This window comes from Neodiprion lecontei, chromosome 4, assembly GCF_021901455.1.
Source record: "Neodiprion lecontei isolate iyNeoLeco1 chromosome 4, iyNeoLeco1.1, whole genome shotgun sequence".
In the NCBI taxonomy this organism is placed as follows: Eukaryota; Metazoa; Arthropoda; class Insecta; order Hymenoptera; family Diprionidae; genus Neodiprion; species Neodiprion lecontei.
Genome location: NC_060263.1, coordinates 7,698,075 through 7,715,924, shown reverse-complemented (window position 1 = coordinate 7,715,924; position 17,850 = coordinate 7,698,075). Strand labels below are relative to the sequence as shown.

Here is a 17,850-nt window from a genome sequence, read left to right as displayed (position 1 = left end):
TCCGAAATATCGTTCTTGTTTCCATGCAAAAGCAAACTTTATCTAATAAAACTATTGTTTCATTTATTGCTTACGTGGAACAAATCAAAATTTGACATCTAGAACGTAGATTCAAAATTCGTGTTGATCCGTGTTATATTACGAGTAAGTGAAAAGTATTTCAGCCAAACCGAAATACGTGATTATAAAACGAAAATATGTATAGTATAAGTACGTTAACCGGACGTTATGTCGTTAAAATTTTTATGTTTTCACTATTTCCGACACTACAATATAAAGACTGAATGTACTACAGTTTCTATTTGGTGTTGCGTGTGTTCAATTTCACTTCGTTTACCGAAGTTATCGGTATATCTGATCGCATTATAAACAATATATTTACACAAACCGACCATGATTGCTTATAAGTTGAAACCTGCACAGGAAATAATTAGGAAAATTGGAATATAAGGAGCCTAAGCCACGCGATGAAACCTTTGAGACGCGTGAACCGATTTCTGATGAGTCATCATTATTTTTATTCAATTTTTAACAAATAAATAACATTCAAAATTAACATTTTCAAAGTTTTCAGATCCAAAATGATTCGTTTCAAAGAGAAACGAATGATGAATCCCAAAATCTCCGATAGTTGAAATATTATCTTTATCAATTATTCTTCGTGATAATTTTTACTTTAAATCATATCGATTTTTTACCTCAAAACTTCTTTTGTTTCTTAACAGTCTCCAATCCACTGGCATATTCGGAAGTGTTGAGCATTCGGACCTTCTTGAGAGCGTTTGGTTTAGATCCAGGGCCGCCCCCTCCTTGTTTCTTCGTAAAGATTTTTTTCGGTCTGCGAAAGAAAGGGTAATGTAGAAAATAAGGGTGGAACGGAAGAAAAATCGAGGAGACAAAAAAAAAAAGACGAAACGAAAACAATAAAAAGTCGTCGTATAAACTGTCGCGTCGGTTGCAAAGCCGGTAATTTTGGGTAATTTGTAACAAACGCCATGTGGTACCTGCTGGTTTAATGCTCTACGCATATTATGAACACTACGGCTGCACAGCGAGAAGACCGGTATTAATGTAAAATTGACAAAGAGAAAAAAATGGATAGAAAAAATAAAAATAAAAATAAATAACTCGAGTTTCTCGGTTTCAGCTGAATTAAAATGCACATCGTGTAGTTCTGGCCAATGGCAATGAATATGTATTACAACCAGCATCGAAACTATAATATTATATTATTTTTTTTATTTTTAATATGTTTATATTTAAATAAATAAATTTTGATTCTATGCATCGAATAATAAGAAAAACTTTCATTTGTTACTTGTAAAGTTTGCTTTTGTCTTTGTTACGTTGATAACTAAGTCTTGAGGTTTTTGGTTGATAACTATGACCAAAAACTTCAAGACGCATTTGTCAACGGAAAAACAACAACACGCAATAGCGATAAATAGTGAACTGCATAAAAGTGAAATCCGAAGATCAACATCGCGGCTTTCGCTATAAAAAAAAAAAAACCGGCCAACTAGCAATGGTGCCCCGAATTTCCGGTTCCAGCAGCCGGAGCGCATCGGGTAAAATTTAATGTAAGACGTGCCTAATCTAACTTCTGGTATTATCCACGCATAAGACGGACGTGATGTGATGTGCCTATACGAAAACTGAACCGAGACGGTTCCGGCGAAATAACCGACTGCCGGCAGGTACCGCCAACCATTATAGAGAAACGGGTGAAATAGCGCGGTGATCATCGTCAAAACTCATGTCGCCCTGCGTCACCTCGTGTCATCCGTCATCCGTCATCCATCCTGCGCCGCAGCCGTCATGTGTCAGTTGGCTTTCCAACTTGGCGCACGCCTGCGGACTTACAAACCCAACCATACGTGTACGTGTCTATGTTTCTACACGCCTATCTAATGGCGAGAATGAGCCTGCGAGGCGTGTATTTGTCTCGATTACCTTGTCTTTTCTATTTTTTTTTTTTTTTTTGTCGTCAACTGAAAACTATTATCATTTGTTGATGACAATTAATATCGTTGTAATGTTATCTGATATCGGTATAATATTAAGTATTCAATAATGATGCCGGCATGAAAATAAGTGTTCCCAACAGTTTGTACCCATGCAGTGAATATGTAGAAAATAGTCTTCTGAATGGAACGAATCATCGTAGAGCAAAATTGAGCGAATCTACTGGTGTTTTAAAAATTTTGAAGCGATTTGAAACGGATCATTGATATTCAAGCATTTTTTTTTAATTCCGGTAGTAATTTTTGTTTTAAAATTTTTTAAAGAGATCTTCGTACAGCTCGCAAATGTGATGGTATGATAAATATACTCAATGAATTATTATATCTTAATAAAATTCAGAAAAAGTATCGATTCTCGGCCAATCAGTCTCATTTATAAATCAATCGAGTTCAATTTAATTCGAGGAAACAATATTTCGTACAATATTATTATTTACTGAATCTGTTTTGAAATCGACATACTGTCGTCAACCTCATTCTTAAAATTACAATTCAAACAGGTATCCAGAAATTACTGGTTTAACTAGTTTTAGAATGTGAAGAGAGCAGTTTACTTGCTGGGAAGATGAAAATAACTTTGTGTTAATGTTGAAAAATTACTTTACGGTGAAACCATCACGAAACTTAGAGAATTGATTTCAGTATCCATCTCGCTCACTGTTTAGACATATTTTTGATGACGAAAGAATTATTTCGAGTTGGTGAAGAATACGATGGTTATTTGTTTATTTGAAACATACGGGTTGATATTTTACTATCCACCAACTTGACAGTAGACTTATTGCAGCCCCTCAAGGAATTGACTATGAGTATGAATTCATAAGATTTCATAGTTAACACAACATTCTTTGCATCTGAATTTAAAAGTATTTTTCATCTATAACAAACGCTCTTAATGCAGCACCGTCAAGCAAACTAATCAAACATCAAAACTCAAAAAGAAAGGTTAAAGGATGAAAGATGTAAATGTTGGACTGATATTAATGTATCAAGTGTACCTAGTAGATATACAAGGCCAGTGACAGACGTAGTAACGTAATCGGAGAAAGGGTTTGCGTCCCGGCTAAAATGTCGGTAACTGCCGGTAACTGTCGGTAACAGAAATCTGTATCAAGAACTGGTCTGTTATGTCTACTATACCTCCAGAAATCAATCCACGTGCACGAGGGTGCGACACGAGAAGTGCAACCAAAGGCTTCAAACGAACTCGGTGCCACATGGACAAGCGAAGCGAGCATAAATGACGTTATAAAGTATAAACGGTGCGCATCGCCCGTTATCCACGTTATCCAGGCTCTTCGGAGCCGGTTTGAAGTTGGTACGTCGACGCGGACAGGTTGGAATAACGTTTCCCGAGTCAGTGGCGAGCCTTTCAGCCCCCGCTGCAGTGCATGAGCCCCATTGTTCGTAATTATACAATACGGCTATTAAACAGACTGATGCGACCGCTGTTTCCGCCGTACGAGCGTTTCTGGATATTATTACGTTGCGCCTACGCCGCCACCGCGCGACGCCGAGTCGAATTCGAATACCTCTCGGCATTTCGATCCCTCCTTTAATTTTTTTCATTATTTTTGTTTCTTTTTTTTATTTATATTTATTTTATTTTTTTTCTCGTGTCACATTTCGTTTTATTACACGTTGTATACATTTTCGGGTATTGGACAACGCGCACACTAGGTGTTTCAGGTTCGTTAATTTTTCTCCTACCGCAAACATTTACGGTGACCGTCCATCCTTTTCTCCGTCATTTAAACGTCATTCAACTGTCATTTCACACCGTCTACTATACGTATGTACATGTATAATTCTATACGAGACTGTAACGCGTCCCCAGCTGCTAGATTATACCACAGAGCGATTTTTAATCGGTGAAAGGATGGATTGGTGAGCCGGAGTGGTGCCGATTTATGGGTATAATAATAGGTACTAGTCGGTGACCATAACTGAGCAAGAATAGGTCGTGCATCATATAAACACGCGCTAGTCGTCGCAAACATTTTACTTATACACTAAATTACTGTGTGTCCGTGCAAAAATAAAGAAAGAAAGAAAAAAAACATCGCGACATCCGGTGCGTCTACTTTCCTTTCTTGCAGGATAAAGACTTATCCCCATAGTGACAATACGAAAAAACACGTATGTCTTTATGCTCGTACACGTCACATAGGTGTTTTCACATTGTCGCTCTGGAATGATATTTGGGTTTTCTTATTAGCGGTCATCGATTTACAACCAAATTTTTGGCACATCCATGGAACAGTTTGGACCTATTCGCATAAATTCGTCTCTAGCTTTAATTCAGTGAAATTTTCTGCTCGTAATTAATATCTCGTATTAATAGCTCGTAACTATATCGTGGTTAAGTGTTTGGAGAATTCTTATTCGAGATTCAAATAAGATTTTTCATAAGAAATCAAAACGTGAATCAATAGAAAATTAATGAATTGAGAAGAAAACTAATTGTTGTTTAAATTTAACTCACGTGTCGGCGAATTTTTGGGTTATTGCTTTCATTCGCCGATTCCAAAATCCGTAAAACCATATTCCACAGATAAAAATTACATTCATGATGCATAATGAAGCAAAAAAAAAAAACTGTACGCATTATATATAAATAATCTCACCGTTCATTCGATAGACGATTATTGTGAATCTTATTTTTGATGTCGTCGTGCTGAATCGTCTTTCCAACACCGCCAATTTTTTGCGGCGGATCTCGGAGTCCGAAACTCTTTGCAAAATGTCCAAGGTGAAGTTCCCGCCTGTCAAATATCTCCCGCATGTCTTTGGGATAGCTTGCGTAAAAACGGATCCAGGATACGTAGGCTGCGAACATAGAACGCAATTCTGCACATTATTTTTCAGTAAAAATTACCTTCGCTTCTAGGGACAAAAATAAAATACTATAACAGGGGACAATGACTGTTTTTTTCTTGTACGATACAATTTTTGTTTATTTTCGATGACTTTTTTTCTTCATAACGAAAACAAGATTCCCGAGATTACTTTTTGATAGATAGATAAACAGATTTTTTGCATTCACAATCGATTTTACATTCCCAAAAAGAATCGATATTTTATATTACTTGATTTTTGAAATTTATGATTTATTTCTTTATTTATTTTCAAGCAGAGAAAATGCTGCATTGACAAATCGAATGTCATTCATTCATAGTGAAGCAAACTTCATGCCTTTCATTCGTGATTGTGTCTTTCATTTTCCACACGTCTATCTTATACATACATAAGTTTACCGGAGGTCTGTCAATTTTTCAAACAAATGATTAATCGATCAGCTCTCTCAATTTATCGTTTTTCCAATAAATCTCTCTCCCAAACCATCGATTTCCCAATTGATCGATCAATCGCTCCTCTCAATTAATCCTTTTCCCGATTAACCGATCAACAGGGTTATCAAAATTGTACCTTTTTTCAGGCAATCGATTAATCAGCCACTTAAATCAATCGTTTTTCCGATTACTCAACCCTTCCAATCAATCGTTGATCCGATCATTCGATGCTCAAGAAAAAACAAAGAAAAAAATCAAATCACACATCGATTAACGTATAAAGGGTCGTAATTCCTCGGGGTGTGGATTTGGCACTAATTTAAAGGAATATAATTCCACGCTGACCTCGTGTTACACCACAGTGCCTAAATGTCGTACATACACATCCGTGCACACATAATACACAAATAGCAGTATATGGATGTAACGCTGCGGCCGAGGGATGATAAATAATGTCACGTGGCTCCTTCGGCGTGTACATCGTACAGCCGTGGTAGGGGTAACGACTCGATACATGCCCTGATTAATTGCGGTTCCATTAGGATCCCCGTATAGGACCTTCTGCGCAGGGGATTTAAGGGAGGAAAGGGAGGGGCTCCGCAGCTTGCTCTGTAGTACCATGGCGTGCTATTACAGGGCATTAAGGGCCTCGGAGTCAAGTGCTCCCGCTAATAGTTCCCCCATACAGACATTTTTCGGTACGTGTCGCATTCTCTGCTCATGTGTACGTGCGATGCGATGGGATGCGATGCGTACACGCATTGTGCGTAGGTGTAAGCGGGGGCGGTACGGTGGGAACTCGGGGGGTTCCTCGATCCCCAGTGAACCTCGCACGTGGACATTCTCTTCCCGTTCCCCTTCTTTCTTGCTCAACTTTTCCTTTTCACTACCTTTCCCTTGCGTCAAGTACGGCTTGTATAATCAGGGTGATCGCAAATTTTTGGGAAAAAAATTACATTACATTTCCAGATTTTTCAGAACCTAGGATCTAGATTTTCCTGACATTATCCCAGTTCTAGTAAGCTAGTGAAATAAAAAAAAAAAAAAAAAATTTAAGTTGATCTCAAAATGAGCTTGAAGATGCGGTTCTTAGTCAAATCAAAGGTCGCCATTCAATCCCTATGATTTAACCTTCCACTGAGAGAAATTTTTAGTTCCGGTTATCGCTCGGTCGTTAAGTAATTTCATTTTTTACCACAATCGAAAAATGTAGTTATAGGTAGAAAATGAAAATTAGTTTTCTAGCTGTTACCAGAAGGTCTAGTATCCGTTACTATTCTTTCTCATTACGATCACTGTTGCTATATTTTCTCGCAACTGTTGCGAAAATTTAACGCTTGTGTAACAATAAATTGACGTTAAAGCCTTATTTAACTAAAAAAGTATAGTAAATCTCAAAAACTGATTTTGCGTTGCAATTACCAAAAAAGGATCGACAAAAGTGCAAAATTTTCCCAACCCTGTATTCACCGCAGATGATGTTAAACCCGCAATATTTTTCTTTCCTTGTACCATTCCGCAATTGCAAAGCTGATTTTCGTATTACCTATAATTATACGCATTGTACAAGAAGCTGCGTAGAAATATAAATAGTAAGAAATACGGCAAAAAGTTAGAAAAGAAGAAAAACAAGAAATAGGAAAATAAAACAACAATTTAGAAGCAGAAAAGAGGAAAATAAAAAAAGAAGAATAAGAGGTATAAGAAGAAGAAAAAGGCGAGAGGGAATAAAATATTTTTCTCCATTTAGCACATAAATCTGAAAGAGGAGGAGAAAACGGCAAGGGGTGCACGGAGGGAGGGGGTTATATTGTTCCTAAGTGATATAACTACGTCTTATTGTATTTGTATCCTGTACGGCTGTATCGCATTGTTAAGACTCTCCACGCCACAAAGCGTAAGTGGTTTTGGCTGGCGGAAGCCACATTCAGTGGTTGGATTGTGTCGGCCTACCCCCGCCCCACCCGCCTCCACCCCCAACCCCCTCGGCAACTACCGGTGTGAACGATATCCTTTATTCGACGTAACTCTCGCCTACGATGAAACCCGTCGTGTCCGCAAGTGTCCATGAATTGACCTGGAAACTAGCGGGAAAGTGAGTAAAAAAAAAAAAAATACTTTATATATTTTTTGTTAATTTTATCATTTTTTTTTTTCTTCCTTTTTTTACTCCCTATTTGAGACATTTCTCCAAAACAATTCACAGTCTCTTTCTTTCCACATGCTGAGCAAAAAAGATGTACGCGCGAGATTTGAGTCGAAAAGTGAAGTTGACACTTTTTTTCGTATTCTCTGGTGTAATGTTCGTAATTTTAGTCTGATCAAATGACTTTTATTGTTATTATTACCGTAAGTAGAACGGGGTAGCCTGCAGGCAGTAATGAACATTTGATATTCATGAATTTTGCAGGAATGATTTTTTACTCAAGTTCGATTGTAAGTGACGAAAATCTGGGTTCCAAGTGGTGATTTGATAATAATTATAATTTATTTAAAAATATGTTATTCTTGTCCAAATTCATCTACAATAAATGAAATTAGTTTAAAATTCATAAAAATCGGACCAAGGGTGTATTAATTTTTTCCGAAATTGAAATAATTGTAGAACAATGCGATCTCTAAAAAACTGTGACATGCGATCGGATCAAACTTCTCGAATTTAAGCTTCAGTTTTTGAATATTTCCCACACTCGAATTGATTATCGGAAAAATGTATCATATTTAGTTTAGTACCGTTAACGTAACGAAATATTGAAACCAAAGTCATTGTTGTAAAAATTTAGAATGACTTTGAAGAAGTTTAATATCAGAAATCTGAACACACTTTGCTTTTTAAAAAACAGATTACTCAACTCGCGACGATCCTACAGTTCCGAAATAATAATTTTTCCGCGCAACGAACCAATGTTACCGCAACGTTGCGAACTTCACTCCGTTGAAAATCTCACGTTTCAATGAAATTTCAAATCGTTTTTCTCGAATTTTCATCAATTTCGACAATTTTCCGACCAATTGTCTCGACGATATTAATTTTCTTCGCAACACCGCGATTCGCTCCACCGTGGATTTATCACGAACCGAGTGTAGATCGAGTCCCGTCCGACTTGAGGGGGAAGGGGGGATGAAAAAGGGGAGAAGAACCCCTCGGCAAGCGGCATTGAGGGTTGTTGAGCTCTATCGGGGTGATAATGTTGCGAATTAGCGAGATTTCCACTTCTCCTATCCCCCCCCCCCGCCCTTCGCCACTTTGCCAACTTCTGCACGCGTCTCGTGTGTGCGAAGCGTCGCGTCCGTATACGGAGGGAGTAAAATAAATTTCAATTCTTCGCCGCAACCCTCTTGAAGCTTTTGCGAGTGGTTATAATATACTTTATACATAGGTACTTATGTACACAGAGACGAAAAGTCTGCGTTGTGAGTATAATAAAAGAGGCTCACTTCCGTGTGCTTCGTAAATTTACACCACCCACCCTCCTCGAAGTGTATCGTGTGCCTCTTTATTGTTGTTGTATAACTGGGATTCACCCGGCATACATGGCTAGCTTTACGTCAACGACGACTTCGTTCTTAATCATCGTTTTTACGATCCTCGTTGAGGGTGTGTATGGGGCATTCCACGTGTAATAGATCTGACCGGATCTCCGATCCCCTAAAAACCGATTCAGACTTCGTGGGATTTTTGTTTTCTTAATTTTTAACGAAATTGACTACTTCAGAAAAACTAAGCCCGTCGATTCGTAGTGCATTTTGCATAACACAGGTGTATTTTTGGACATTCTGAGTTGTATAAAAAGCGTGTGATTTTTGAAAAATTTAAGAATTTATAAGGTTTTAACGATTTTTAAAAAATTGTGTTATTTGATTAAAATTGTGAAAAAAAATTCACAAATACTATAATTGGCATATCAGTCCTGAAATGTACTTGTGGTTTTTTAATCAATCACACTTGAAATGATTAAAGCGTTGAAGAAAAATTCCGAGTAATTTCGACACGGATTGGGTCACAACTTTTTCAGTAGAGATCATAACAATTCAAACTGCTATTTATCCAACGATCCTTGTCAATTTCAATAAATTCAGTACAGCTTCTACGGGTAAAGCAACGAATTTGTTGAAGTCAATCACTAGACTTTTCAATAAAAGTTTAAAGATTAATGCGGTGAAAAAACGAATCCGAAAATCAACATTTATTTTTGGCGTTGAAAAAGCTATAAATTCGCGACAATGTCGGTATATTGAATTCAAATTACTCGAACTTCAACCGCTGCAGTTTTCGACACTTGTTCGTTTTTTGAATGATTCCTCGCGATATCATTAAACTGAGATCCAAATCGCTAGGAATTGATCATCGAATTAAGCAATCAATTTTCTACACTTGTTAATTTTTTGAATGATTCCTCATAATATCATTAAACTGAGATCCAAATCGCTAGGAATTGATCATCGAATTAAGCAATCAATTTTCTACACTTGTTAATTTTTTGAATGATTCCTCATAATATCATTAAACTGAGATCCAAATCGCTAGAAATTGATCATCGAATTAAGCAAGCAGTTTTCGACACTTGTTCGTTTTTTGAATGATACCTCGTAAAATTATTAAACTGCGATCCAAATCGCTAGAAATTGATCATCGAATTAAGCAATCAATTTTCGACACTTGTTTGTTTTTTGAATGATACCTCGTAAAATCATTAAACTGAGGTCTAAATCGGTGGAAATTGAGCATCATATGAAGCAATCAGTTTTCTACACTTGTTCATTTTTTTAACAAGCCCTTACAATATCACTAAACTCATGCCTGAATCGCTATAAATCGAGAATCGAATCGAGCAATTTCTCCCTTGTAAATCTGATTAAATTGTTCGAATCACGGTAGTAGGTACAGCATTGCGCGGGTAAGCCAAAATTCGCATCTATTGAATCCTCTAAAGTCTACCAAAATGCGAACTAACCTCGAGGTCTCTACGCTCAAAGGGCAAAAGTATCAGGCAGAAATAAACCAAAGCACCGAGTGATAAATCTCCGGCCTGAAAGGCCTTGCCGCCTCGTGCGGTTGTCCGGGCCGTCAACCGAGGCTTTTCACGAAGGTTAGTCGCGGATTTGAAACGGTTAAGGGAGGCGTTTTCTGTACCAAATTCACGTTTCGGAGCCTGTGCCCATCCCCCTCACCCTTACCCACATCCGACCGAATGACGGTACACAACTAGCCACTTGACCGTCCCCGATTGATCGATCGATTATTCCAACCGAAAGACGGCTGCAAGCTTAGATGCCGCTTTAGCTGATCCCCCTGTCCAAGTTTAGTTTCCGAATCCAAGGACCATTAGACGTAGTTTTCACCGAGGGGTGAACCACCCTTCAATGATCCGGTGATCTACACCAGTCATGAAATCGTTTGGAAACTCGTGGAATCTCTAAAAGCTCGAAAATTTATGAAATCATTTAAATTACATGAAATTCTCGAAATGGCACGAAGGCTCTGAAACTTTTGAAATTTTACGAAATCGTAAAAATCCTATGCAATCATTCTTGGCAAGACTCTGAAGTCTTGTGAAATCATGTGATAGATGCAATTCTTTGAAATCTTTTAAGCTCCTTAGAAGTCTTGTAAAATTCTATGAAATTGCACAGTGTTGAGGAAGTAATACAAAATCCTTTGAGATTCTTCTAAATCCTTTGGAATTCCTCGAATGCTTTTGAAATTTTATGAAATCATATGACACCTTGTAAAATAATTTGAAATCTATGAAATCTTTGAAGGCTTTGGAAACTCGTGAAATCTCGAAAGTTTATGAAATCTTCAAAATTACATGAAATTCCTGAAACGCGACACAGGCTCCGAAATTTTCAAAATCTTATAAAATCTCAGAAATCCGACGAAATCATTCGAAATTCTCTGAAATCTTGTGAAATCGTTTGAAATTTACAGAATTCCAAAAATCTTACGGAATCCATAGAAATGCATTGAAATTCTTCTAAATCCTTTAAAATACCTTAAACGCCGTCAAAACGTTTATGTAATGATGTGAATCCTGTAAAATATGACGAGTAGCCAACATCTCATTCTTCACTTGACTTGACCTTTCTGATACGCTCATTTTTTTTTTTTTTTTTTTTTCATTGCCCGCAGTAGTCTTAACAAACTCTCACCCGGTTTTTGCCGATTTCAACGCAAGAGAAAATTGAAGGACATACTGAAATCAAGACTTTGAACGGAAAGAGGTGAGCGAGCTTTTCTATTGAATCGAAAAAAATAGAACGATACATCAACAAAAAGAAAATATTTGGCTGAAATTTTCAACTTTCAACCAAACTGTATTTGACCTGAAGGATATCTCACAGTGGGAACGCCAAGGTAACAATTAATAACTTGGTTGAATAATGAGTATTTCAATCGCTTCGATGATAAAAATTGTTGGCATCGAAACTTACAATTGTCAATTTTCTCTAATAAGACATAACTTGTTGAATTTTTCAAAGTACGCATTTATTCATTCGTACCATTAAATGTGTTACTCTAATTGTAAAATTCATCGAAACCGTTCCTTCGGCTTTTATAACGTTAAAACAAACGATTTCTAAGATCATTTCTCAATAACGTTGAATCTATCCATCAGTGATTCAACATTTTATTTACAGCGTAACACAGCGTGTATTAATACCACACTTAATATACAGCATATCGCGGCGCGACCCCCGTAGAGAATTAAAATTATTCCAAATGGATTTATTATTGCAGTAAATAAATAAATATATATATAAATAGTTCCCCGTGCGAATGACGGTCGTAACAGGATAACCATGCAACAGCAACCAAGATCATCCCTCCGTTCGCCTCTCCCACCCTATAAATATATCTCCTGCGTAAATATATGTAAATATACGACTAGCTACTCGAACACCCTGCAACCCTCGGCACGCACCTCCTGCAGTGTCACGATACAGATATAATACGTGCATATAATGTTGCTCGGATTCAAAGGGGTGGGTGGGGGGGGGAAGGTTTAATTCCCCTTGTTTATCTTTCTCTCTCTACCCAGTTTGACTTATACGTACGGGGCATTCCACGTCAAATTACACCCTACGTACCTCACGCCCTTCGATTCTGATCATTTTTTAGTATGATATTTTAACCAACCGAAAAGGATCACGGGAAGTTTCTTTTTTTGTTTTTTTAATTTTCTTCAGCTACTGAGGAAATTTATAAAAAAAACCGAAATATCAATTGGGAAAACATCAATTTTTTTGAATTTTGAATAATTCACACTGATTCTATGATTCAAAATGTGATCTTTGAACAACACACGATAATGGGATCTCGAGATTTATTATTTTTTCTTTTCGCAAGTTTTTAGTTTTTTCCGGTCAGAATTGTTTTTGCTTTTTTGTTTTTTAAAATGTCTCGATCTAAATGGATTGCATAATCGCATTGTTTTCATGATTCTGTGATCTATTTCGATCGGGGAATAGTGGAAAGAAAAAACAAGAGAAAAAAAAAAAAAAAACAACAAAAAAACTCAAATTCCGATATTGAAAAAACTAAAAACTTGCGAACAAAAAAAGTAAACATTGAGATCCCATTATCGTGTGGTATTTAAAAATCACATTTCAAATCATAGAATCTGTGTGAATTTTTACGGATTTAAAAAAATGACAGTTTTTCAAATTTCACCAATGACTAAAAAAAATTTGAAAAATTCCAAGACCTTTTTCGGTGATCGGTGAGAAGATCATAGTAAAATATAGTTAAAGTCAAAGATGACGAGGTACACGGGCTGTTAATTTTAAATACACTGTTAAAAGTACCTGCCTTTCGAGTTATTCAAAATTGAAATAGTAATAATACTAATACATCGATTGAAAAAACACGTGTATACTTTTTTGTTACAATTGGATTGTAACGTTATTTCGAACAGGTTGTTTTCTATTTAAAATTTTTCAACACAGTCCACCATCTTGAATTCACGGTACATATTCTTGAAAGCAAACGGAACGAAAACTTATACGAAACATCAAAATGAAACTCACCCTTGCAGGCTCTTCTGTGCATCTCCTTGTCCTCGAGAACGAGGGTTTCGAATTGATTTTGGAGAGCTGTGGCTGCGGCTTGGACACTGTTGTGCTGGGAAATCGGACCCAACAGTTTGTCCAGGATGCCGGTCATGTCCTCCTGGCGTATGCGGACTCTTCGCGACTCGAGCATCCGGACAAACTCGACTTCCGGCGGTGTCAGGAATATCACGGCGCTCCCCGAGGATTCGGCTCTGGCTGTTCTCCCCACCCGATGGACGTAGTCCCTCGCCGACAGTGGACCCGTGTACTGGACCACGCTGTCAACCTTCGGCAAGTCCAGACCACGAGCCGCGACGTCCTGCAAGAACGTGAAAAGAAACAATTCCAATTAGGCGATCCAGGACGGTTTAAGGATCGATCCTAAGTTTTGCAAAAGCAAAACTAACCGTTGAAAAATATCAAGCAGTTTCAATTTTGCCGATGAGGTTGAAGGTGAACGCGACGAGTTTAACACTTATAGAACTATCACACCAGTCAAATTGACTGTATTTACAATTTTATTAAAAAATTTCTACTTCACGTGAAATTTTTTTTTTTAATGATTTTTGTAATCAGTAATAAAAACTTTTTTCTCCGAAAATACAAAATGCGGTATTTTCTCGAATACCTACACTTATCGCGTGAGCATAAAATGCATGAGATTAATTTAATTTACGATTTCTTTTTCCTCATGTCGTGTATGATACAACGTCGAGAACAAATGATACGTCGTACGAAGTGAACGCCGAGAATTCATGTACTTAGACTCGCATCTTTTTTTTTTACTTCTTACACGACTTTGACCTCTTCTCATCTCATGTTCCCACTTTTGTGTGTGCTGTGTTGGAGCAGATGTAGGAGCTTGACGATGAAAATTTATTGGTGATGAGTAAAAATTAAAAATTAATCTTCCAAACACGGAAAGCATTATAGAAACTGACATTAATTAACCGTCGTATGTCTTAACAAGCTACTCATTCGCAAAGAAATTATACACATCGTCGTTAATTTGAAAACAAGTACCGAGAAAAACAAACACACAAAACACGACGAAGAAAATCTGTGCAAGACGAATTTTCTTCTAAGATGCACAATTGTTCTCTGTTTTGAATAAATTTGTAAAAATTAACAATAAATTTACATTTCAATGAACCTAGTTTGGCTTTCAGTCACATGAATATTTTCACAAAATCGAATTCCAATTCACGTATTATCTTGTCAAATTATACCGATCTATACTTGCATAGAGAAATTCTTTCATGTTTCGATTCAACTTGACCCTTACTTGCAACCCCAGGTTTTTCCCCTTTAATTTTAGGTACCTAGACGGCTCAGTTAGAAATTTATGCCCTTAATATTGCAAAATAAAAAAGTTATCCATTTTTTTGTAAAAATAGACTTTTTTGTCCGTCGTATTTTTGTACTATACTTAAATTCGATCTTTAAATGTATTAATTACATGATCCTTTGAAGTGATCTTTCGATACTTTTGCAAAAATATTTCAAGTAAAAATGTTCAATAGTTTATTTTTTTTAACAAACTTTGTCACTAGAATGTGAAGCACCACATACAACAACAATTTATTTGCAATCATTTAATACCAATTTGTGAAATGTTGAAAAGATGAACAGTTTATTTGTTTAATAATTTATAATTTTACTTGCAATTACAATCTTAGAAATCATTAATATTCCGTTAAATTTATACGGTGCAAAATGAAATTTATTTCAATAATAATATTCGGAATGCCGCAGATGATGACGAAATTGATGATACGAAAAAGGAACGCGAAAAGCATTACAAGCGATCAAGCGACGCCGTTACAACATTGAAAAGACAGCGCCTCCGACATTTGATAGGAATTAGATACATTTTGTATGTATGTGCAATGTACATGCATCTATATGTACATAAGCGTTATGTGGGCCCGAAATTGATAGGAGCGATTAAAATAAACGATCGTTTAAGAGCACCGAGCGATCGAAGAGATCGGAAACAGATAGCCGTTCAAAACATCTCACTCCGGTCATAGATCATCCGATGGTTGGCGGCGGGAGGCGGACTTCGGGACGGGAGACCATTCCATGGGTTTCACCATAGGAATTAATAACGAGAAGCCCACTTTATACGTCTACTCTTGCGCACGCATAGATCTAGACAAACTTACTCGCCAAGAGGAAGCTTGTACCCTGGAAAATTCGATCACGCAACACGCGCCGTGCATTTGCTGTTTCGTCTTTTCCGGCGCCATATCTTTTTCACAACGATTCTGTCTTTATTCAAACGTTTGTAATCAGATGAAAATTGAAATGACTTCAACATTGATCTTTAGGGTTCAAAATTTTGCCTCTATTTTTATAACTACTATGGTATCATATTGAATCATATTTAAGTTAGTAACGTTATTGTAACGATTCATTGTCTGAATTTCAGTAAACCGTAATAGAAAACAACACACTCATATTTCGAAATCTTAGTTTCTTTAAAATCGTTGTAAAATTAAGAAGATAGTTATTTTTTCCCCAATGTTTGGTTACGATAGCGTTAATAACTTCGGCCTCGTATAATATAAGATCAATCGAAATTTCTGGAAGCTAAATTTTATACCGCAGATCCGTACGGGATTGACTAATTGCTTTCAACGAATTGTTATGAATGACTCTTATTTGATCTACGCCATGCGCGTTAATATTCTTCTAAGTCCAGTTCTATAAATTTTAATTGAAATGTACAAGGTTTGATTCGATATCTGGCGACGAATGAAACATCTTATGATTTACCTTATTTTAGGAAATTGACGATAAAAGCTTTAGAGATTTTTCGAACAATTTTTGAAATAAGTATTCAGATGTTGTTCAACAATTTTCTTGAACCGAGAGTAAACAGCGAAACTTGGCAAATTTAAAGTTTGACTGCGCGTGCGCAAGCTTTGTGGGATTTTCACGCAGGCTAGCCATCTCAATCTCAAGCTTCAGTTATCAAACGCGGTTTATGGACGTTACGCAGGTCTTGCAATTTTTCTACGGTTAAGCAGATCTAAAATCGTTGCTGTAGTGATTCGATAAGGCTTTTCTAAACGTTTTTTGTTACCTGATCGATAACTGATTACTGCTACGAGTCATCACACCAGCGTAATTTCAATTCGTCACTTGACGCGAGATAGTCGCCATATCAAATAAGTTAGTTGGCTGCCCTGCCTTGGAACGAAAATATTGCCATGCGCAGTCGGTAACTCAGAGCACAAAGTTTCACCATTTTCTCCCAGTAGGTATGTAAAACTATTCAACGTACCCTATCGGTATCATAACATAGCTTCTGAACTCGAGAATCGAACATCCCAAATTCCACGTAGCTGGTATATAATGAATTTCGTAAGATTTTCAATAATAAATAATTAAAATGTTTAGAAAGTTAAGAAACTAATTATAAATTAAGTATAAGATTCCCTCACGTCTGTATCACCATAATAATCGTACATTATATAAAAACAAGTGTAGAGGGCGATTTCGTGAAAGAATTTCATACCCCGATTTCCCTCTCCAGATTGCCCGGTGCCGCAAGGCGCCATTTTTTTTCTTTTTTTTTTCATTTACTCATTTTTTGTTCCTGTTAGGCATCCACCGGCGGCCACCCGCCACCCGCCGCGTCTGACCCTGCTCGTATCAACTTGAAATTCAAGTGCGCGTCGTACTAAATCATTACCTATCCAAACATAGTAGAGAAGGCGAAGCAGCACGGGCGCGGACCGACGGCGCTCAAACGCTCGCCGCTGGAGTTCGCAGCGGGCGTGCGTCGCGGCGCGGCGTGGCGTGCCGCGGCGTACTGCGGCGGCGTCCTGCAACTATCCTATGTAGGTAGACGTGGTCGGCCGCGTTTATGAGCGAGCTTGCGCATCGACGTGTATGCACGTACTTGTCTTCTGCTTTAGGTACACGCGTTTTTCTTCGCACGGTGTATCGGGTGTACGCGTGTGACGGAACCGTGCCTTGTCTTCTGCACCTTTCCCCACGTGTGCTTAATCCTTTAGGCCATGTAGGACGGAGTATCGACTCAATTTGTAAGAGATTTGTATGATTGAGGATTTATTGGACCTACGGTTCGGTGCAAAAACGTGGTGGAACGAGGGTTTAACAAGTGGGAACAATGGATCAGGATCCGAGAAAAGCGGTTTTGGAACTTTCTGATGTTTCCGTTATTTGCGAAAATGAAAAATTTGACTCCGAAGAATGTTGCTCGATTCTTTGTTGGTGGCGACGAAGAGATTCGTTTTATTCGCTCATTTCAAAAGCCGATTATGCACCAAACCAAAAAAACTTTTCAGATTTAACAAATGCTTTTTCCGAGTCTGACTCGAGCGGATTTCACTGATATTCTGACTTTTGTAGTGCTATGCAAAATATTTGAAATAATACCAAGAGTATTTAGTGTTAAGCAAATTGAAACTGTTCAGAATTACATCCTAATACTTCTTTGCATT

The 17,850-nt window shown here is 37.4% G+C and overlaps 1 protein-coding gene across 2 annotated transcripts in view; it reads right to left on the bottom strand.

Moving 5' to 3' along the window:
• Positions 1–494: 494 nt before the first annotated feature.
• LOC107221866 (probable ATP-dependent RNA helicase DDX31) overlaps positions 495–17,850 on the bottom strand; it is a 31,603-nt gene continuing 14,247 nt past the window's right edge. For both annotated transcript variants that reach the window (XM_046737152.1, XM_046737153.1), the window contains exons 8-10: positions 13,349–13,691; positions 4,652–4,853; positions 495–838 (exon numbers count right to left, since the gene is read on the bottom strand). In XM_046737152.1, coding sequence (XP_046593108.1) covers positions 700–838; positions 4,652–4,853; positions 13,349–13,691 — 684 coding nt within the window. In that variant the 3' untranslated portion in view covers positions 495–699. The remainder of the gene's footprint in view (positions 839–4,651; positions 4,854–13,348; positions 13,692–17,850) is intronic.